The 20,661-nt window shown below is 39.9% G+C and overlaps 1 protein-coding gene across 3 annotated transcripts in view; it reads right to left on the bottom strand.

Annotated features, from left to right (window-relative positions):
- The window catches only part of FRMPD4 (FERM and PDZ domain containing 4), a 461,151-nt gene that overhangs the window by 8,740 nt on the left and 431,750 nt on the right, over positions 1–20,661 (bottom strand). For all 3 annotated transcript variants that reach the window (XM_056556172.1, XM_056556170.1, XM_056556171.1), the window contains 9 exons: positions 19,180–19,311; positions 18,051–18,170; positions 17,489–17,625; positions 15,120–15,246; positions 11,789–11,878; positions 11,232–11,414; positions 9,136–9,271; positions 7,590–8,630; positions 6,090–7,343 (listed from right to left, as the gene is read on the bottom strand). In XM_056556172.1, coding sequence (XP_056412147.1) covers positions 6,090–7,343; positions 7,590–8,630; positions 9,136–9,271; positions 11,232–11,414; positions 11,789–11,878; positions 15,120–15,246; positions 17,489–17,625; positions 18,051–18,170; positions 19,180–19,311 — 3,220 coding nt within the window. The remainder of the gene's footprint in view (positions 1–6,089; positions 7,344–7,589; positions 8,631–9,135; positions 9,272–11,231; positions 11,415–11,788; positions 11,879–15,119; positions 15,247–17,488; positions 17,626–18,050; positions 18,171–19,179; positions 19,312–20,661) is intronic.

Genomic DNA, 20,661 nt, shown 5'->3' with positions numbered 1-20,661 from the left:
TATGGGGAAGGGGAGGAGGAGGGGTTACTCTACATATACCTATGGGGAGGGGGGGTTACTCTACATATACCTATGGGGGAGGGGGGAGGGTTACTCTACATATACCTATGGGGGAGGAGGGGGGGTTACTCTACATATACCTATGGGGGAGGAGGGGGGGTTACTCTACATATACCTATGGGGGATTATGGGGGGGTTACTCTACATATACCTATGGGGGAGGAGGGGGGGTTACTCTACATATACCTATGGGGGAGGAGGGGGGGTTACTCTACATATACCTATGGGGAAAGGGGGGGGGGGGTAACTGCCTATTCCAGTGGGGAAGAGGGGGGTAAATCTGCCCATACCAATTGGGAAGAGGGGGGGGGGGGATCTGCCTATACCTATGGGAAAAAAGGTGTTTAACTCTGCCCATGCCTATGGGAAACAGGGGGAGTTTTTTTTTATAACTCTGTCTATACCTACGGGGAAAGGGGGGTTAACTCTGTTCCTGTACCTATTGGGAAGGGGGTTTAACTCTGCTGCCTATACCTACAGGAAAGGGGGGCTACCTAACCTTATACCTGGATGCCTAACTACTTACCTACATACCCAGCTACCTAACTATGTACATACCTGGCCTTCATCCATGGCTGCCTAACTACCTAGCTAGCCCCCTACCTATCTACATATCTGGCTTCCTGATCTACTTACCTAGTTACCTATTTACCTGGCTACCTACCTACCTGCCCGTTTACTGTGCAGGACACCAAGGAGGGCATTATTACAGTTTGTGGGCCTATAGATGGAAATATTGTAGAGGAGGTAAGGGCACTGGAAAAATGCAGAATCTGACATGTTTTTCCTGCAGATGTTAAGCGATCTACATGGCGGTCTGATCCAGTTAGAGAAGAAAAGGAAAGAGGACGCCGCTGATCAGAAAAGACGTAATTGTGAGTCCCAAAATGTAACTGTAATCGCTTATATGGTATATACATCCTGCATACAGCTGATATCTACCGCCATATGGTCCTGTATATAATCACTTATACAGATCCTTTATAGTATACTGGTCTGTGTATAGTGGTTTTATTCAGTACAGTATGGCGGTATTATACAGTTATTGTGTGGTGGTATATATTTACTCCTTGTATACCAGTATTATTGGTCATGGAAATTTACCTATGTTAAAGTGTTTCTTATATATATAAATTTTAGTTTATTGTGTGTGGGATTTAGGTGGAATAGGGGCATGGCAGAAGATTGACGAGCTGCAGAGCCTAGCAGGGGCCCTTGCTTTTTTTTGGTCCATGGGCCCTGAGTGTTGTCAGTCCACTCCTGGGAGGGGGTGTAATTAAGGGGGGGGGGGGAGAGGAGTGGGTAAATAAAGGGGGGGGGGAGGAAGGGGGTGCAATTAAGGGGGGGGGGTGCCAAACAAAGGGTCCGCCCTGGGTGCCAAATGCTCTAGGTACGCCCCTGGTAATTGCTCACCAGGATCCAAAAATAGAGACCCCTATTCCCTAAAATAGTTTCTTTAAATTATACAATATTTTTCATTCTTTTAACTTTATAAGGGACGAAGTGGTTTTTGCAATCTGATGATTTTTCTCTTCCTCTGCTAGTTCACATTACCCTTGCCTGTCTGTAGCAGAAAGAATAAGTAGTAGAATCCCCCTGTAGTCATGTCATGGCACGTGCCATTAAACTGCACCTCTACTTCTATGTATGTCTGTGATTTGGAGCCTCCATCAATCTGTAAAAACAGCGATGCCATGAAATAGACTGACTTTACTAAAGATGAGTGGTCTATAAAGGATCTTGCAAGTTTGGGTTTTACATGTACATTTTTACAATTTTTATATGAGGATATATGATACCATTGATATATAAGCACTATGTATAGTTGAAAATACCAGTGAATGACCTGCATAAAGTCTTTACATGTATTTGTCTCCCTAGTTGTGTGTCAAACTCTATAAAAACAATAAGGAAAATACCAGCTTTCTCAATGGTCATGAACACAAGCACTGTAATTTTAGGATACCTGATAGTCCTTCAGTTATACAGGTACTAAAACGAGCGTATACATTGTTACAGTAATGTTACAGTAATGTAATAATGTCAAATGTTGTGGAAGCTGGTAGGTAGGAGTTGGTTGCTAGGAAGAACTGTATAATTATAGTCAGTAAGCTGTTCTCAGCCAGTATTGCTTCTGCTCAATGTTTAACATGCACAGTGTGTAGTCTAACTATACTCAATAACGCTACACAACTGTATTTTTCCAACCTCTGCATAAATAGGGAGCCTGGGAAACACATCTGACTCGAACTACAAAATTGTATAAAATATGGTAGGAAAACATGTTGCAGATATGCTGCAGACTTTCTGCAGCAGAAAATGTGCCAAAGGCAGAGGTGGATTTAGCAGGAAGTATAACACCTGCCTTGATATTTCCCCTTCCAGCTGGCTCCACTTCTGCCTTTGGCACATTTTCTGCCGCAGAAAGTCTGCAGCATATTTGCAATGTGTGTTTCTAGTCTAATCAGTAGAGATGAGCGAACTTACAGTAAATTTGATTCGTCACGAACTTCTCGGCTCGGCAGTTGATGACTTTTCCTGCATAAATTAGTTCAGCTTTCAGGTGCTCCTGTGGGCTGGAAAAGGTGGATACAGTCCTAGGAGAGAGTCTCCTAGGACTGTATCCACCTTTTCCAGCCCACGGGAGCACCTGAAAGCTGAACTAATTTTAGCAGGATAAGTCATCAACTGCCGAGCCGAGAAGTTTGTGACAAATCAAATTTACTGTAAGTTCGCTCATCTCTATTAATCATTATAGCATAATGTAAAAACATGTACTCTAAAAGCCACATATCATAGAGCAAACAGCCTTGTTTTCATCCAACATTTCTTTTATTTTTAGACCCCCTTTAATGCAGTTTGCAACCCACTTCTATTGTGTATTTTCCAGTGATACATGCTGGATGTGAGTTCTGTAGATTCAGGATGTTGCTGTCTTTACTAGGTCTCATTTCTGGTGAGATTTCTAGTTCTACGGCTTTTAATGGGTCTTTTCTTCCTAGTGCTGACAGATATGAATACTGATAAGTATTGGATTCCCCTTCCTCCCCCTGCAGAGTGTACATCCTTCTGCTTTCCTGTTTATCTAAATCAGATACTGTACAGCCGGTGTGATTTCCCCTTCTTGATTGGTTGGCTCCTCCTTTCCCTTTGCTCTTTCTGATCTGTTGTGTATAGCCTCCTTCACTTATCTGTTATCTCTTACACTGAGAGTAGGAAGGGGGGGAGCACAGACGTAAGCAGCAGGACAACTTTGGATGTAATGAGGTACACAGAGCTAGCAACAGCAAAATGGTGGCATTTGTAATGGAGACTATATAGAAATATAATGTTGTCTTTGGGAACCAAGTGAACAAAAAAATTAGTGCAAAGCCCTAGCCATTAAAGGGGTTCTCCGCTGCCCTGCCTTCCGGAGCTCCGCTCGCAACATTCGGAAGTTTATTACTCTGAACTCTGTGTGCTGGCTTCCGTGTTCCAGGCCACCCCCTCGTGACGTCACGCCCGCCCCCTCAACGAAAGTCTATGGGAAGGGGGCATGGCCACTGTCACGCCCCCTTCCCATAGACTTTCATTGAGGGGGCGGGCGTGACATCACGAGGGGGCGGCCTTGAACATGGAAGCCCGCACACAGCGTTCAGAGTAATAAACTTCTGAATGCTGCGAGCGGAGCTCCGGAAGGCAGGGCAGCAGAGAACCCCTTTAACTAAAAGAAATCAAAACAGCTAAGTACTGTAAAATACTCCAAAAATAAAAACTAAGGATATCATGTGCGGTAATGGTAAAATGTCTGTACAAGAGATATACAAAGGTTCTGTTATAGAGGAATATACTGTCTATTAGTACTACTAGTTAAATATAACGTTAAGTTGTGACTACATAACACAAGCGCTTTCTCCAGTGGTTCCTTTTTTTTCTCTTCAGGAGCAAACTTTTCCTTGCCACCCAGTCCTTCTACTGACAGCTTCTACTGTGATGCAATGTCAGTGCTGTAAAACCTGAATACATTTCTATGCTATCTTAGATTTGCAGTAAGGCCTCAAATACTCCTGGTTTTAGATGTAAATAAGCATAAAATCTCCTAGCTAACACAGTTACTGGTAGAAACTGGTAGGTACTCCTCCCCTAGACATCTTATCCCCTATCCAAACAATCTGATCAGGGGGATCCCACCACTGGGGACCCCGTGATCTCCCTGCTGCACCCGGCGTTTGTTTAGAGTAATGGGTGCAGTGTCGGAGTGCTGGAGGCTCATGATGTCATGGCCGGGCCCCGCTCATAACATCATGGCCACACCCTCTAAATGCAAGTCTATGGGAGGGGGCGTGATGGCCGTCACGTCCCCTCCCATAGACTTGTATTGAGGGGGCATGGCCGTGACATCATGAGCGGGGCATGACCGTGATGTCATGGGCCTCTGCCCAGCATTGCCAGTCATCCGGCATGGAGCGAAGTTCGCTCCATGCACTGGAGGTGTGGGGTTCCGCAGCCAAGATTGCAGGGGTCCCCAGCGGTGGGACCCCTGCGATCAGACACCTTATCCCCTATGCTTTGGATAGGGGATAATATGTCTAGGGGCAGAGTACCCCTTTAACCAGTTAAGGACTCAAGGCATACAGGTACGCCCCCATTCCCGAGACCTTAAGGACTCAGGGCGTACCTGTGCACCCTGATCCCGCTAATGGGGTTTAAACGATTCTCACGAGCGGAGAACGGGTTAAACCCCGTGGGTCTCGGTTGCTACGGGCAGCCAGGACCCATGGCTAATGCCGGGCACCGCCGATCGGGCCGATGCATGGTATTGACCATTTAGACGCCACGATCAAAGTTGATAGCGGCATCTAAACTGAAAGTAAAACTATCCCGGCAGCTCAGCAGAGCTGATCAGGACTATCGTGACAGAATCGCGATGTCCCGATAAGCTTACTGGATAACGGGAGGATCCTCACCTGCCTTCTCGTCATCCGATCGGCGATCTACTGCTCCATGCCTGCGCAGCAGTCTGGAGCAGCAGGGCACCGATAACACTGATCAATGCTATGCTATGGCATAGCATTGAACAGTGTATGCAATGAAAAGATTGCATGGTATAGCCTCCTAAGGGGGCTAAAAAAGAAAAAGTTGTAAAAAATATAAGAGAATAAATGTGAATAAGCCCCCCCCCAAATAAAAGTTTAAATCACCCCCATTTTCCTATTTTATAAATAAAATAATGTAATTAAAAAAATAATCATATGTGGAACCGCCATGTGCATAAATGTCCGAACTATTAAAAGATAAGGTTAGCTAAACCGCACGGTCGATGGCGTACACGTAAAAAAAACTACCAAAGTCCAAAATTGTAAATTAATAAAATGCAATAAAAAAAAGTCCCATCAAAACAAAAATGGTACCGATAAAAACCACAGACCACAGTGCAAAAAATAAGCCCTCATAAAGCCCTGTATGTGGAAAAATAAAAAAGTTATAGGGGTCAGAAGATGACAATTTTAAATATACTAATTTTGGTGCATGTAGTTATAATTTTAAAGTATTTAAAAACACTGCGTAGAAGAAACGGAAGCCCTAAAAATGAGCAAAATTGTGTTTTTTTTTTTTCACGCCACAAAAACATTTTTTTTCACTGCAGATTATTTTATAAAATAAGCAATGTCATTACAAAGTACAATTGGTGACGCAAAAAACAAGTCCTTATATGGGTCTGTAGGTACAAAATTGAACGCGTTAGGATTTTTAGAAGATGAGGAGGAAAAAACAAAAGTGCAAAAATGAAGATTGTTTTGAGTCCTTAAGGTGAAAAGGCCTGAGTCCCTAAGGGGTTAAAGAAGCAAAATAAATCTGAACATGTGGTTACATTTTGCATAAAAAAAATCCTGCAAATGCCAATTTTACCAAATCAGTGGAATTATTACACATATTTTACACTCTTCAAAACTAATGTAAGAATTTTTTGGCTGGTTTTAACAGAAATTATAGAATTATGTCTATATATTTAAACAAAGAAACTGATGTGTAAAACATTAGTGATGTACCTGTAGTTTCTTTAATTTTAGAAATCCGATGACCTCCCTCTCTCAAGGTTCCAAACAATGGGTCGGCATTCGCTGCTGTGTGTGCGGCTGGAACATTCATCCTGTGACAAGCAGTGTCACCTTGTTGATGCAGTTCAGGATATGTTGTCCCATGATTTGGAAGCATTGATTGTCTTTCATCGGGGTTCATGTAACTCCCACTCTTGACTGATGCATCAGAGAGAATATGCTTAGCATCAGAAGTACACAATGGAGACTCTACTGGAGTTGCACATGAACTGCTACCAGTACTACAACCTGCATCCACAGACGAACACTGGGAACTTTGCAAAGAAAAATGCCCTTCGCTCTGAAATGATGACATGTTCTTGGCGATGTGGTACTCACAAATCCTATTTATGTTCTGATCAGTGTCAGCTAACTTCGAAATGTGCTCGGTAGAAGTGCCATCACCTTCAGGGTCACCAAGTTCTTTGGAAGAAGAAATAAAAGCTGCATTGGAAATAAATATATCCTCTTGTTCTGAAAGGGAGTTTTCAATATTTGGGTCATCCTTAGTATCAGTATCAATTTTTCCTACCGCAGAAAGCCTCGGCAAAGTCTTCACATACACTGAACCGGCTGGCATTTTCTCTATTGCTCCTTTCTCTGTGGTATTATACCATCGTGGATTGTCTTTCCGAAATGCAGTTCTTTCCAAGTTAAAATGACTCAGGAGCTGACAGTCTTTTGAAGGGAGTGTTTCAAACTTTGTTTTTAGTTCACCATCATTTTCTGTGCGTTTACCTACTTGCTTTTTGACGGTAACATTTATATCAAAATGTGTTTTTATTTCTGGGTCTGGTTTATTTTTCCTTTTACAAGCATACACCAAAGAGCCCATTTGCATCTTGTTGAAGTATTCGGTAACAGATTTTGTCTCCATGGTTTCTGGCTCCATTTCGATGTTATCAGAGTGAAGTATTTGTTTTGAAGGCACAGCTTTTGACTGGAGTTCCACAGCCTGCCGGTTAGCTAAGGAAGAAGTAGACTTCAGAGACATACATCCAGACGGATTCTTAGCTACAGAAATCCCTGTCTGATCTGGCATCAGAGTTTGGTATGCTTCATTGTTGGGCAAGATTGCACGGGCTGGATTTTCTGTTTGCTTCTGTGCTGAAGCTAGTTCCGAACTCTCTGTCATTTCTGAGGAATTGGTTTCATTTCCAGAGTCTGAAGATGATTCAGGACTGTATGCCCTTAATATTGTTACACCTATGGGAGAGAAAAGAACATTGGTGAAAAAATGACTACACTCAATGTTTTAATCTGTTCTGTATATTAATATAATCGTACCTTTGTAAATAACATGAGTGTTTCATATAAAACTTCAAAAATTATAAAAATGAATGGCAGGTCCAATGGATAAAATGAAATTATGAGATTTATACAAATAAAATATGTGATGGCTCAAGGGATGAAATGGACACTAATGAATGAATGTCACAATGGTAAAAGAACCTGAGGTGTCATCTGCTTGGCTGTCTTCTGATACAGCCAATTCTTGCATCACTTGAAGATTTGAAACCACTGTCTCTTCTAGGATTGTCTCACATTTTTCATCTGCACTTGTTGGTACGGCATCAATAAGCGACACAGGGATGTCATCATTAGACATACTGACAGCGCAAGCAGACTGATTCTGACTGTCTTCTTCATCAGAACTGTCTCTAAATCCAGGGGGAGGAGCAGCAATGGCCATGTTCAAGGAGTGCAACAAGAAGTCATCCTCATTGTCGTCTCCTTCAGGTGGTGGAAGTGAGGTCAAATCTATGATGTCATCACTGGATCCTGACATACTTAGGATATCTGTTCTGGTATCCTCTGGTACTATTATGTCTTCTTCACAACTAGCCTCATCTTCATCTTCAACATCGTCTGTGGTTTCAGAGTAACATATATCATGTAAAAGTGGTTCTTCAATTCCTTCTGCAGCGCTAAACATTTTACTTTCCGATATATTTGCATAAACAGCATTAGCAGCATAATGGATGCTTTCGGCATCAGATGTCAAGTCTAGGTCTTTAATGTCATTGGCATTATTTAAATAAATTACATTTTGTTTATCTAAGATTTCAGGACTTTCATCTAACAATCTTTCGTAGCCAAGTGTCTGTGGGTTCATGGTGTCTAAGCTATGATCACCGAATATGAAAGACACCTTTGCACTCCTTGGAGAGTCTTGTGCTGTATTAGAGTGTTCTAGTCCTGACAGAGATAGCAATGCCGTCTGGCTTACACTGAGGCTATTTTCCAAATCTATATGGTCACATTGTTTGGTTAGTTGCTGATCAAGTTCTCCTGAATTAAATGTGGTCTCTATATACAAACTCCGATGGTCTTTATGGCATAAGGGACTTTCAGAAACTTCTATGTTTCGTTGTTTCAAATCTGTGTATATTTGTTGAGCTTCCTGATTTTCTTCGTAAGCAAAGATAGTTGATTTTGGTAAATAATTCCAATCACAATCATGATAGTTCATTTTACTACGGAGTTCACTTCCTAAAGAAAGATAAGAAAGTAATAAATACTATAAAATACTGATGACATTTTGCTTACAATAAACATTTAGTCTAAACTGTAATATTTACATAAAATAGCATACATGCTACAAACAAGGAAATCAGATTGCTGCTTTTCTTTTTCAGAGACATTGTTAAGAATAAAAGAAGCAATCTGATTGGTTGCAATGGGCAACTGGTCAACTATGGGCAACTGGTCAACTTTTCCTAAATCTCCCCTTACGTGTCGCTCTGATTGCCTACAATCCACCACTACAAGAGGACATTCAGAGCCGCACGGCCACAGCCGGGAGCTCGCTGTGCAGTCTCTCTTCTGACTGCCGCCGGGCGCATCCGTAGCATCAAATATGCTGCGGATCCGCTACCTCTGTGACCCCACCCTTGGGGTGAATAAAAGTCCCATTTTGGGGCAGCATATTTTTACTGCAGTCTGCCTATTCTAAAATAGCATGCATTATACACAATATAAGGATATGATGCCTTACCTGATTCGCGATTGGCTGTGTTTTTATTTGCCACATTAAAAATTGACCGTCTTGAATCAACTAATAGTCGGTAATAACCTGCTGTTAAGCAGGCAAGATTCATGGCATCAGATGATTCCATAAGCAGTGTGATAGGCTGTGAACATTAAAAACATATTAAGATATAAAATATAGATTACAAAAAAAATTCTGCATTAATATAGTATCTAGTATAATATCATCAAAGCAAAATAACTATAGCAATATATGGCCTAATTTTATGATATGGGGGTATGTTCACACAGCATAACATTTTCTGGTGTAATTTATTGTGTCTGCATTATTGCCGATTACAGATGAAAATGCACACGTAAAATAAAATATGCCAGTGAATTATATGCTGTGTGAACAAACCATGTCCAAATATGTCATGCCAATACATTCCTCTATGGAATTTTAGAAAGATTATGATTGTCACAGAAACTTTGGTTCTACTTCTATAAGTCTTAATTTGGCCATCTTAATTGTAAATGATTAAATTGTAGCAAACAGCAACCATATTATCAACATAAAGTCCTTTCATGGGACATGGTGGAAATAAATATTTTTGGTGGGAATAGTGTTCATACAAATATTTATGACATTTTATTTTATACTTTCTAATGTAATTTTGTCTCATAAACTAAATTAAAGTTGACATCTTTTATTCAGCCATACTATTTGTTGCCTATCTCAAAGGGAATCTGCCAGCTCTATATCATGCCCAGACCTCTAGTGTCAAGCAAGTATGCATGCCTCCTCCCTCTCTGCCTTGATTGATTGACATACAGGACTCAGTGCTTGAATCCAAACCCTGTACAACAATGATATAAGATGCATTATGGCTTTTCTATTACAGTCTGCCTGAGGCAGACTCTATTACAAGATTGAACTGAAGCCAGCAAGGAGGCAATTAGGGAAACTCAGGCTAGCATGAGAACTGATCGGACCCCTACATACATGTTGTAGGGGTGCCGATTGGTCAGAGGAGCTGTGATTTAAGCTCTTAAAGGGGTACTCCCATGTAAAACTCTTTTTTTTTTTTTTTAAACCAACTGGTGCCAGAAAGTTAAACAGATTTGTAAATTACTTCTATTAAAAAATCTTAATCCTTCCAGTTCTTTTTAGGGGCTGTATACTACAGAGGAAATGCTTTTATTTTTAGATTTCTCTCATGTCATGACCACAGTGCTCTCTGCTGACCTCTGCTGTCCATTTTAGGAACTGTCCAGAGCAGCATATGTTTGCTATGGGGATTTTCTCCTGCTCAGGACAGTTTCTACAATGGACAGCAGAGGTCAGCAGAGAGCACTGTGGTCATGACATCAGAGAAATCTTAAATGAAAAGCAAATCTTAAATGAAAGCAAATCTTAAATGAAAAGTATATAGCCCCTAAAAAGTACTGGAAGGATTAAGATTTTTTAATAGAAGTAATTTACAAATCTGTTTAACTTTCTTGCACCAGTTGATTTAAAGGGGTTATCCAGGAAAAAACATTTTTTTTATATATCAACTGGCTCCAGAAAGTTAAACAGATTTGTAAATTACTTTTATAAAAAAAAATCTTAATCCTTTCAGTACTTATGAGCTTCTGAAGTTAAGGTTGTTCTTTTCTGTCTAAGTGCTCTCTGATGACATGTGTCTCGGGAACTGCCCAGTTTAGAAGCAAATCCCCATAGCAAACCTCTTCTAAACTGGGCGGTTCCCGAGACACGTGTCATCAGAGAGCACTTAGACAGAAAGAACATCCTTAACTTCAGAAGCTCATAAGTACTGAAAGGATTAAGATTTTTTAATATAAGTAATTTACAAATCTGTTTAACTCTCTGGAGCCAGTTGATATATATAAAAAAAAGTTTTTAACCTGGATAACCCCATAAAAAAAAAGTTTTCCACAGGAGTACCCCTTTAAGTGCCAAGATTGTTATTGATCATAGCACAAGGGGTAAAGTTTATGTTATTTCTCTTCATTGTATGTCTTATAAAAAGAACACATGAGACTAATCAGAGATTAGCTTAAGTAAACAAAAACATTTTTATGTAAGTAGGTCTGAGGACATGAAAAAATTGCACATACCTTCACATCAAGAACATGAAGCTCCACTCTAATGGTTACATCATCCTCCGTATACATTTCAATTCGATTGACATGGCTAAAGTCTGCAAGTAGGGCAACCAGGTTTGTTTTTGTGTTGATTACGTGACTGATGCCATATCGCGGACCAACTAGCAAGGTCACATCTGAATGTTTTTCTCCCTGCTGTAAGTTCCAGAAAATATAGTGGTTAAATGTATTCACCGGCCAATCTTTTAAGGCAAGGCTAAAAATAAATTGCGCCATGCTGTAAGCATTATAAATGCATTTGTTGATTAAATGAATATGGATAGGGAAATGTATTTAAATTTAAAGCAAGGCACAACATCTATATTTGTGCAGCTGTGAAAATGTATTCCATCATTTCCATGTATATTCGTTGTAGGAGATGAAATAAAATTACCCAGGAAATATCAATGACCCTTTTACTAGCTTTCACATTGATTGATGCTTAAAGCCTTTAGAATAATAATAAATTACAGGATACCCAGATATCAGAGTATGTTGAATTAATAGCTATATAACAAAAAATCACTTACAACCAATTTTGCTTTAAATACTCGTCCACCATATAAGCGTAAGTCACTAAGAAACTTCAGATAGTGCACTTTGGCTTGTAGAGCAGACAGCTGTGAAGAGAAATCATTTTTTTGCATTAATCCATGTATTTATACAAGAATTTCTGCTAAAATAGAATAAAATACAATAAGCATAAGTACTTTAGTTTAGTTCCTTTTATACTCATTTGCTTGTTCCTGACTACTTACGACCACTCTACCTGTCTGCCGCCTGTCCTGACCTGTTCCAGTCTACTTTATTTAAAAGGCCACTGTCATTATGAAGTTTTGATTGTGGGGGTCTGACTGATCAGGAAAATGAGCCAGGAGAACTTCGCGCTCGTCACATTCTCTTCCGGCTCCATGTCACGTCATCGATACAAACTCTCTATGTAAATCTATGAGAGCGTCCCGATCACATGACACACGCAGGGGGGAGGTAGAGATAGTAACGCATAGCAGTGCAAACTTCCTCCGGCTCATTTTCCTGATCTTCCGAGGTCTAAACACTCAGACCCCCACCGATCAAAACTTTGCACATGTTGCAAGGACACATCAAAAATTTTTTACATAATGGCAAGTAGTCTTTAAACAAGAATTTCTGCTAAAATGTAAAAAAAAATACCACTTACTATAAGTATTTCAATTATCCACAACTGAAATGTTTTTAAAAATAGGACACTTCAAAGAATCCTATTACTTAGATTTAAGTGGACATGTTGACGTGGGAACATAGGATGTTGCTGCCCTCACCAGCTCTCATGTATCAGCACCGCTCTATTACTGTACTGCTTTGAGTCAGCTTTGAGTTTTTCCTTTCTCTGTACAATAATACTTAGTGCCACACGACACCATCTTACCTGCTCCAGGCCAGTAGCGTTATCTGCTTCTGCCTTTAGCCAATGCCCAGGTGTCCTGGGTTTTATAAGGGACTTTCCCTCATCACTCTTGGTCTAAGCAGTAGGGTGCATTTAGTTCCTCTTGTCTGTATTTAATACTTATGTTACCCCCATCTTGAATACTACTTCTAACTGTCTGTCCCAACCTCTTATCCCCACACTCTTGCAGTAGTTAAAGGGGTACTCCACCCCTAAACATCTTATATCCTATCCAAAGGATAGGGCATAAGATGTCTGATCACGGGGGTGCCGCCACTATGGACCCCGCCATCTCCCTGCTGCACCCAGTATTTGTTTAGAGCATCGGGTGCAGCGCTGGAGGCCTGTGACATCACGGCCGTGGCCCGCTCGTGACATCATGGTCACACCCCCTCAATCCAAGTCTATCGGAGGAGGCGTTACGCCTCCTCCCATAGACTTACATTGAGGGGGCATGGCCGTGACATCACGAGCCGGGCATGGCTGTGACATCACGAGCCTCCGCCTCCCCCCCATCCCCAGTCATCAGGCATGGAGGGAAGTTCCCCTTTGGATAGAGATAAGATGTCTAGTACCACTTTAAAGAGTACCCCTTTAAATATTAAGAGGTTACAATCCCTTACATCCATTAGGTGACCCAGTGGATCCACAGCTCAAATTTTGAACTCCACTTGGACTTTTCATTTTTTCAAGGTGCACATTCAGATGCAGTCTGGCATTTATCATTCACTCACAAGCGCTTGTCATAACCGCAACTGCCAGTATTATCCAATCCTTTAACCTCACGTACTGTATGTTAAAGGATTGCTAAAGGAATGTTAAAGGATTGGATAATATTAAATAATAATAATGTTAAATAAGAAACTACACAATAAGAAGACAACATTCAGGAACCAATAAAGTATCTTTCTAACCAGCAGATAAATGCAGTTTATCAAGGAAAATGTACCAAAAATAGCTGACCTGGATCTATTTCTAAGCAATAATTATACATCAATATTTCTGTTAGTTTTATTATACAGACATGTCCAAATCTAAATAACTCAAAATGAAACAATGGCTTCACTAACTATTAAGTAAAAATTGGGAATCGTACACTTTTAAAATATTGGCCCTCATTTACGAAAGGCTTCCCAACTGTTTTTATCGGTTTGTGCACCTTAATTTCTGTCGCAGCAAGCGTGCGACCAAATGTGTGCCCAAAATTTACACCGCAAAACCGACAGTTTTGCTAACACTCAGGGTATTTTTTGGAACCAAGAAAATGGGCGTGTTTTTTGTTAAAAGGGGTGTCGTCCCGACAGAATGCTAAAAACACTCCGAGTTAGTAAATTGTGTGAATTGTGTTTGCTGAAAAACCGACAGCCAAGAGGATGTGTAAAAACTACCAAAAGCAAGTGATTTTGGAAAAGGCACAGCTTAAAGTGGTGGGAAGTGCTATATATATTTTTTTCATTGTTTTACAGTTGTACACAAGGATTTTTAGAATATGCAATGCATTTCAAACTTTAAAATATGCCTTTAATTGTATATATGTTTTTAATTCCTTTATTAGATGGCCTAAGTCAATTTAATTTTTTTAGTTCTATTTTGTTATTTGAAGGGGTTATCCACCATAAGGTGATTTTAGTACATACCTGGCAGGCAGTAATGGACATGCTTAGGAAGGATCTGCGCTTGTCTTGGGGCTAAATGGCTATGTTGTGGCTAGCTTTTTGTGAACTGGTATTTCCTGTTTCAGTTTTCTTTTTTTGACTACAAATCCCATAGTTCCATTTCCTCCCTCCCACACATCAGCCACCCCACCCATTGAAACATAAATGAGCTGCATCTATTCAAAAGACCTGTGGTTTTCAATCAGGGTGCCTACAGCTGTTGTATTAGTTGCAGATTGATCTCTCTCCCACCAAGCGATCGCTCCACCCATTGAAGCAGACAGGCTCCCTGTCATCAACTGACTAGTGAGTCAGGTCTCGGTCGCATTGAAACCTGGGAAAAATCTGAGACAACAGTCACTTTGTATGCTGTTAAAAATAAATATTGGGGTGAAAATCACAGAATTGTGAGAAAACCGTCACACACAGGTACAGACACTATATTATGAACTACACTAACTTTACAGCCCCTGTAGCATAGTCAAATAAAAAAAATCCTGGAATACCCCTTTAATTCCTGTTAAATCTTGCTTGTTTGGTTTGGCACATACTATTGATGAGTATGTGCGACACATTTTCCTGTGCGACACAAAAAAACCTGTGCAACACAAAATGAACCGACACGTGCAACACATTAGTAAATCAGCTCCCAGAAAAAGAGGAGTGAAATCTAAAACACTCCAAAAGGAACACTCAGATATTAGTAAATCAGTGCCACTCTGTTAAATGCTCTTAGTACTTTTCTAGTTTTAGCTTATTTTTATTAGATGTGAATATTACCTTTTTACCTGGAGGGACCAGGTTTTGATTGGCTTTGACAAGGTGTGAAAGAGCCTTCTTTATGTTCTTTTCCTTCATGCTTTGTAGAACAGCAGATGGAAGAAAAGTCTCAAGTCCCCATTCCTTTCTGCAGGGAAATTTTTTTATTCCTCTTGTTAATATCTAAGATGATTAGATTTCTCGAGCAAAACAATAGTAAGATGAACTATTAGGGTATGTTCACGAAGGGCAGACGCTCTGCTGATTTTCCATTCAAGATCCGCATGCAGAAAATCAGCAGCATATTACAGCAGTAGAAATCTTGTCTATACACTGCGTAAAAAAAAGTCCACAAAAAAATTGCACATGAAGTAACCCATGGTGCAGATTTTAATCTGTGGCATGGTAAGTTCAGTGATGAAAATTATGTGGGTTTATTGCAGAATTTCCCCATTGACTCGGGGAATTAAAAATCTCGATTGGAATAGGGAATTAAAGGGGTACTCCCGTGGAAAACTTTTTTTTTTCAAATCAACCGGTGCCAGAAAGTTAAACAGATTTGTAAATCACTTCTATTAAAAAATTGTAATCCTTCCAGTACTTTTTAGGGGCTGTATACTACAGAGAAATCCAAAAAAGAAATGCATTTCCTCTGATGTCATGACCACAGTGCTCTCTGCTGACCTCTGCTGTCCATTTTAGGAACTGTCCAGAGCAGCATATGTTTGCTATGGGGATTTTCTCCTCAGGACAGTTCCTAAAATGGACAGCAGAGGTCAGCAGAGAGCACTGTGGTCATGATATCAGAGGAAATACATTTCTTTTTTGGATTTCTCTTTAGTATACAGCCCCTAAAAAGTAATGTAAGGATTAAGATTTTTTAATAGAAGTGATTTACAAATCTGTTTAACTTTCTGGCACCAGTTGATTAAAAAAAAAAAGTTTCCCACGGAGTACCCCTTTAAAAATCTGTAATAAATGCACAGTTATTTGAGATTTGCTGCACAGATTTATATCTGTGGTTTTTTAATTCATTGTTGTTTTTTTACTACAATTTAAAAGGGGTAATCCAGAAAAAAAAAATATTTTTATACATGCGGCTGGGGAGCTATAAAAAGGTAGAGATACTCACCTTCCCCAATCCCCTACAGCTGCCATTTTGAGGCTTTACTTTTTGCTGTAATTTCCTTGTTCCTGTCCCTGTCTGAGGTAAAACACTGATGCAGCCAGTGATTGGGTGAGCAAGGCAGTTCCTTTGGGAAAGAAAGGTCACAGGAACAAGGAAGTAGCAGCAATGAGCAGGGACCAAGAGTGTTGCAGCTGCAGGGGATTAAGGAATGTGATTATTACTTTATCATTTCTTTTATAGCACCATTAGCCATATCTATTTTATTATTATAATTTTTTTTTATCCCTGAACAGCCCCTTAAACATAATCTGCAACAAAATCCACAATGAGAAAACAAATTTGCATCAAAATCTGTACAACTTGGTGCCTGGGGATTTTGATGCAGAAAATCCACTCTGTGTGAACATACCCTTAATTTTCTACCTTTACACCTTTGACACCATTATGCTGTCCATTTAAATAAAGAATTATTGTAATGCATAGATAAGATAGCATTCCATTCTGGCTCATTAAGGGAGGTCTCAACAAGGAAACCTTCTATGATGCTCATCTTTCCAAGTAGGACATATAGAAAGTGCTTGTCAATATCAACCCTTTAAAGGGGGTACTCCACCCCTAAACATCTTATCTCCTATCCAGAGGATCGGGGATAAGATGTCTAATGGCAAGAGGCCCTGCTGCTGGGGACCCCCGCAATCTCGGCTGCGGCACCCCAGACATCCGGTGCACATCCGGATGACTGGCTATGCGGGGCGGAGACTCATGATGTCACAGTCACGCCCCATTCATGACGTCACGGCCATGCCCCCTCAATGCAAGTGTAAGGGAGGGGGCATAACGGCCGTCACGCTCCCTCCCATAGACTTGCATTAAGGGGGCATGGCCATACTGTCACAAGCCTCCGGTGCTCCAGCGCTGCACCCTACGCACTAAACAAATGCCATGGTGCAGAAGGGAGATCGCTGGGGTTCCCAGTGGCAGGATCCCCGCAATAAGACATCTTATCCCCTATCCTTTGAATAGGGGATAAGATGTCTAGAGGCGGAGTACCCCTTTAATCATATATTATTCATGTAGCCTTTTATAATTTATGTTTTTAATATTCAATATATTTTACATGTAGCCAAATCTGGGCTTAGAAATATGATTCCCAGTGAGTATATAAAACTAGAGTACACAAGGACAAGTAACAAATAAATTCCAAATGATGGTCCAATACATAATATACTTAGAATAACATATTCAGATTTCTTATACTTACTCAATATATTTCAATGAGATTTTTTGTGTTTGTTTCGTGGTAACTGTTGCAATGTACATTTGTAATGCTGCCAGTCTCAGTGCAATGTCATATTTCAGCTCCGGCCCAAATCTTTCTTGAACAACGTCATTGCAACTCTGTAATTGACCAACAGATGGAGCATTAGGCTTAGAATTCCAGACAATGTCATTTTAAAATGGATGTGCGAACAAAGATCGAGAGTATAGTAAACAGCTCCAGTGCCAATCAGGTAGGCCATAGGCACACAGGCAAAGAGTTATTAAAAAATCAATGTCATAAAAGCTTTATAATGTGTGCAGACTAGAATAGACAGAAAAAAGAATACATCCAGCTTATATTTGTTTTCAATCATTTCTAATAGAAACTTGGCATTTTAGAAGGTACTTGGCCTATTTTATATCATATCATGCTTGCAGAAAGAATATATGACTATTTTACCTAATTGTTAATAAATTGTGCACAATACTGACTCTTATATTCTTCAGATATAATCCATACAGGGTCTGACATATATGCTGAAGTGGTGACGATAATGTCTTACCTGTACATATAAATATTCAAAGGCAACAGGATCTCTCCGAAGTAAGTCTATTGGATCCTTTGGAACAAAGCTAATTCTAAACAGGCATCTCATCATATGCGAGCTGGGTCTTTGAGTCACCTAGTCATTACATAACAATATTAGTAGAATTCTGAGAGATTGGAATATAAAGGGTATGTACACCGATGCAACCATTTATTTACTGCTCAAGTGTATAATAAATTGTCCAGGAAAATGAATAATTTGCCCACCCTGGTCTATTAATATGTGTAGCATAAATGGCAGGAGATTTATTGATACATATCGGCACAAAAAAACACCTTTTGTGTAGTGTGATCCTGCAGTCATGAATTAATTACTCTACTTTATATAGCAACTGGCTCCAGAAAGTTAAACAGATTTGTAAATTACTTCTATTAAAAAATCTTAATCCTTTCAGTACTTATGAGCTTCTGAAGTTAAGGTTGTTCGTTTCTGTCTAAGTGCTCTCTGATGACACTTGTCTCGGGAATCGCCCAGTTTAGAAGAGGTTTGCTATGGGGATTTGCTTCTAAACTGGGCGGTTCCCGAGACACGTGTCATCAGAGAGCACTTAGACAGAAAAGAACAACTCAACTTCAACAGCTCAGAAGTACTGAAAAGATTGAGATTTTTTAATAGAAGTAATTTACAAATCTGTTTAACTTTCTGGATCTAGTAGATATATAAAAAAAAGTTTTTTCCTGGAATACCCCTTTTAATCTGTCTCCTCTCCTTACCAACTGATGTAGGTTAGAGTAATAATATCATTGTATTGCTATGGTCAGGAAGGCTACATTCACAGTACTGAATTTTCCTCAGTGGAAATGCAAATTCTGGATTCTGATGAAAGAATCAACATGTTCATTCTTTGGGTGGACATCTGCGTGGACTGCATTGCCATCAATAGTGAAGGTACATGTCCACGAGGACTTTCTTAGTGTGGATGTAGCCTATCTGTCATGTGACAAAAGTCTCTGTGGCAAAAACAAGTACTTATTTTACTAAGCAAACAGATAAATCTAATATTAGCTGACATCTTTTATTTTATACAAATCCCATTTTCTGATCCTGTTTTCATGGTCTAAACGATTTAGTAAGATAAATAAACCTGAGTTAGTGTCTCCTGTTCATGTAACAAAAGGAGTTTGGTTCCAGCTCCCTCGGTTCTTTGCTCCAGCATTAAGGAAAAGTGTTCAATGCACTTTATTGAAAGCTTTTCTTGGAGTGTTAATATAACATCCTGTAAGAAAATGATCATATTTCAGTATAACACTCTTCATCTTATCTCCTCCCCATGAACAAGCAAGAACGATGGAGTAAGGTTTTTTTGTTTAAACAGCCTATAATGCATTTCCTTCTTTGGAGACTGCGACAGCTGCCCATGGTGTGTCAACAAACTAATGGAGACAACAAACATAACACTAAGGCTATGTTCACACTTCGGAATTACCGTGCGGAATTCAGCACAGAGATTCTGCAGCAGCTGAGTTCTGTTGAATTCAGTGGGATTCAGCTGCACAGTTCACACCTCGGAAAACATCTGGCGCGGAAATTGTGATTCTGGTGTCTGCTGAAAGAATGTACACGTCCATTCTTCCTGCGGACTTTACATGGAATGTATAGCCATCTATGAGACGCTGCATTCCCATGTGGTCCTAGTGCTAACATACTATGCTAGCACCTGCAGACTCCAGAATGTCTGCACAGAGATTTTCCATGTGAATATTTCGTGGTATTTACATAGCTTAAAGGGAACCTCTCATCAAACAAACTTTTGATATATTTTAGATTAATGAATGTTGAATAACTTTCCAATAGCATGTTAATGAAAAATATGCTTCTTTCTATTGTATTTTTCCCGAGCAGTCCTGTCAGCAAGCATTTCTGACTCATGCTGGAGTCCTAAACACTCAGAGCTGCCAGCCTGCTTTGTTCACAGCCAAACAGGCTGTGAACAAAGCAGGCGGGCAGCTCTGAGTGTTCTCCTTTGTGAACAAAGCAGACTGGCAGCTCATAGTGTTTAGGACTCCAGCATGAGTCTGAAATGCTTGATGCCAGCACTGGTAGGGAGACCCCTAGTGGTCATTTCTTCAAAGTGGAAAATTAAATAGAAAGAAGCATATTTTTTTAATAACATGCAATTGTAAAGTTATTCTGCATACATTAATCTATAATATATCAAAAGTTTTTTTTGATGAGAGGTACCCTTTAAGGGTGCAGACATAGAAACAAAAATGTTTACTGAGAAGTTGCTTAGGTTTTTTTTATTTTTTTTATTCTGCTTACCAATATTTGCAAATGCATTAAAAAGGTACCTAGGAAATCACATCAATGTATCTGTCATCTAAAAAAACTAAAAATACAAATACCTATGGAAATAAATTACCAAGATTGTAATATGTGCTGTGGAGGTTTCCATCTGCATGTGGCAGAGACAGATGGCATGGATTGTTAAACAGGAAATGTTAAGTACAATGAGAGAAGTAATGGGAAAGCAGATAGACATATTTTGGATTAGGTAGATTACGGCACCAATTAAACATTGCGGCTGCAGTTTCACAGCTTAGAGACTCATTGGTCTCCGTAATGA

Source organism: Hyla sarda, chromosome 2 (genome assembly GCF_029499605.1).
Source record: "Hyla sarda isolate aHylSar1 chromosome 2, aHylSar1.hap1, whole genome shotgun sequence".
Classification (NCBI taxonomy): domain Eukaryota; kingdom Metazoa; phylum Chordata; class Amphibia; order Anura; family Hylidae; genus Hyla; species Hyla sarda.
This window is presented reverse-complemented; position numbering and strand designations above follow the sequence as displayed.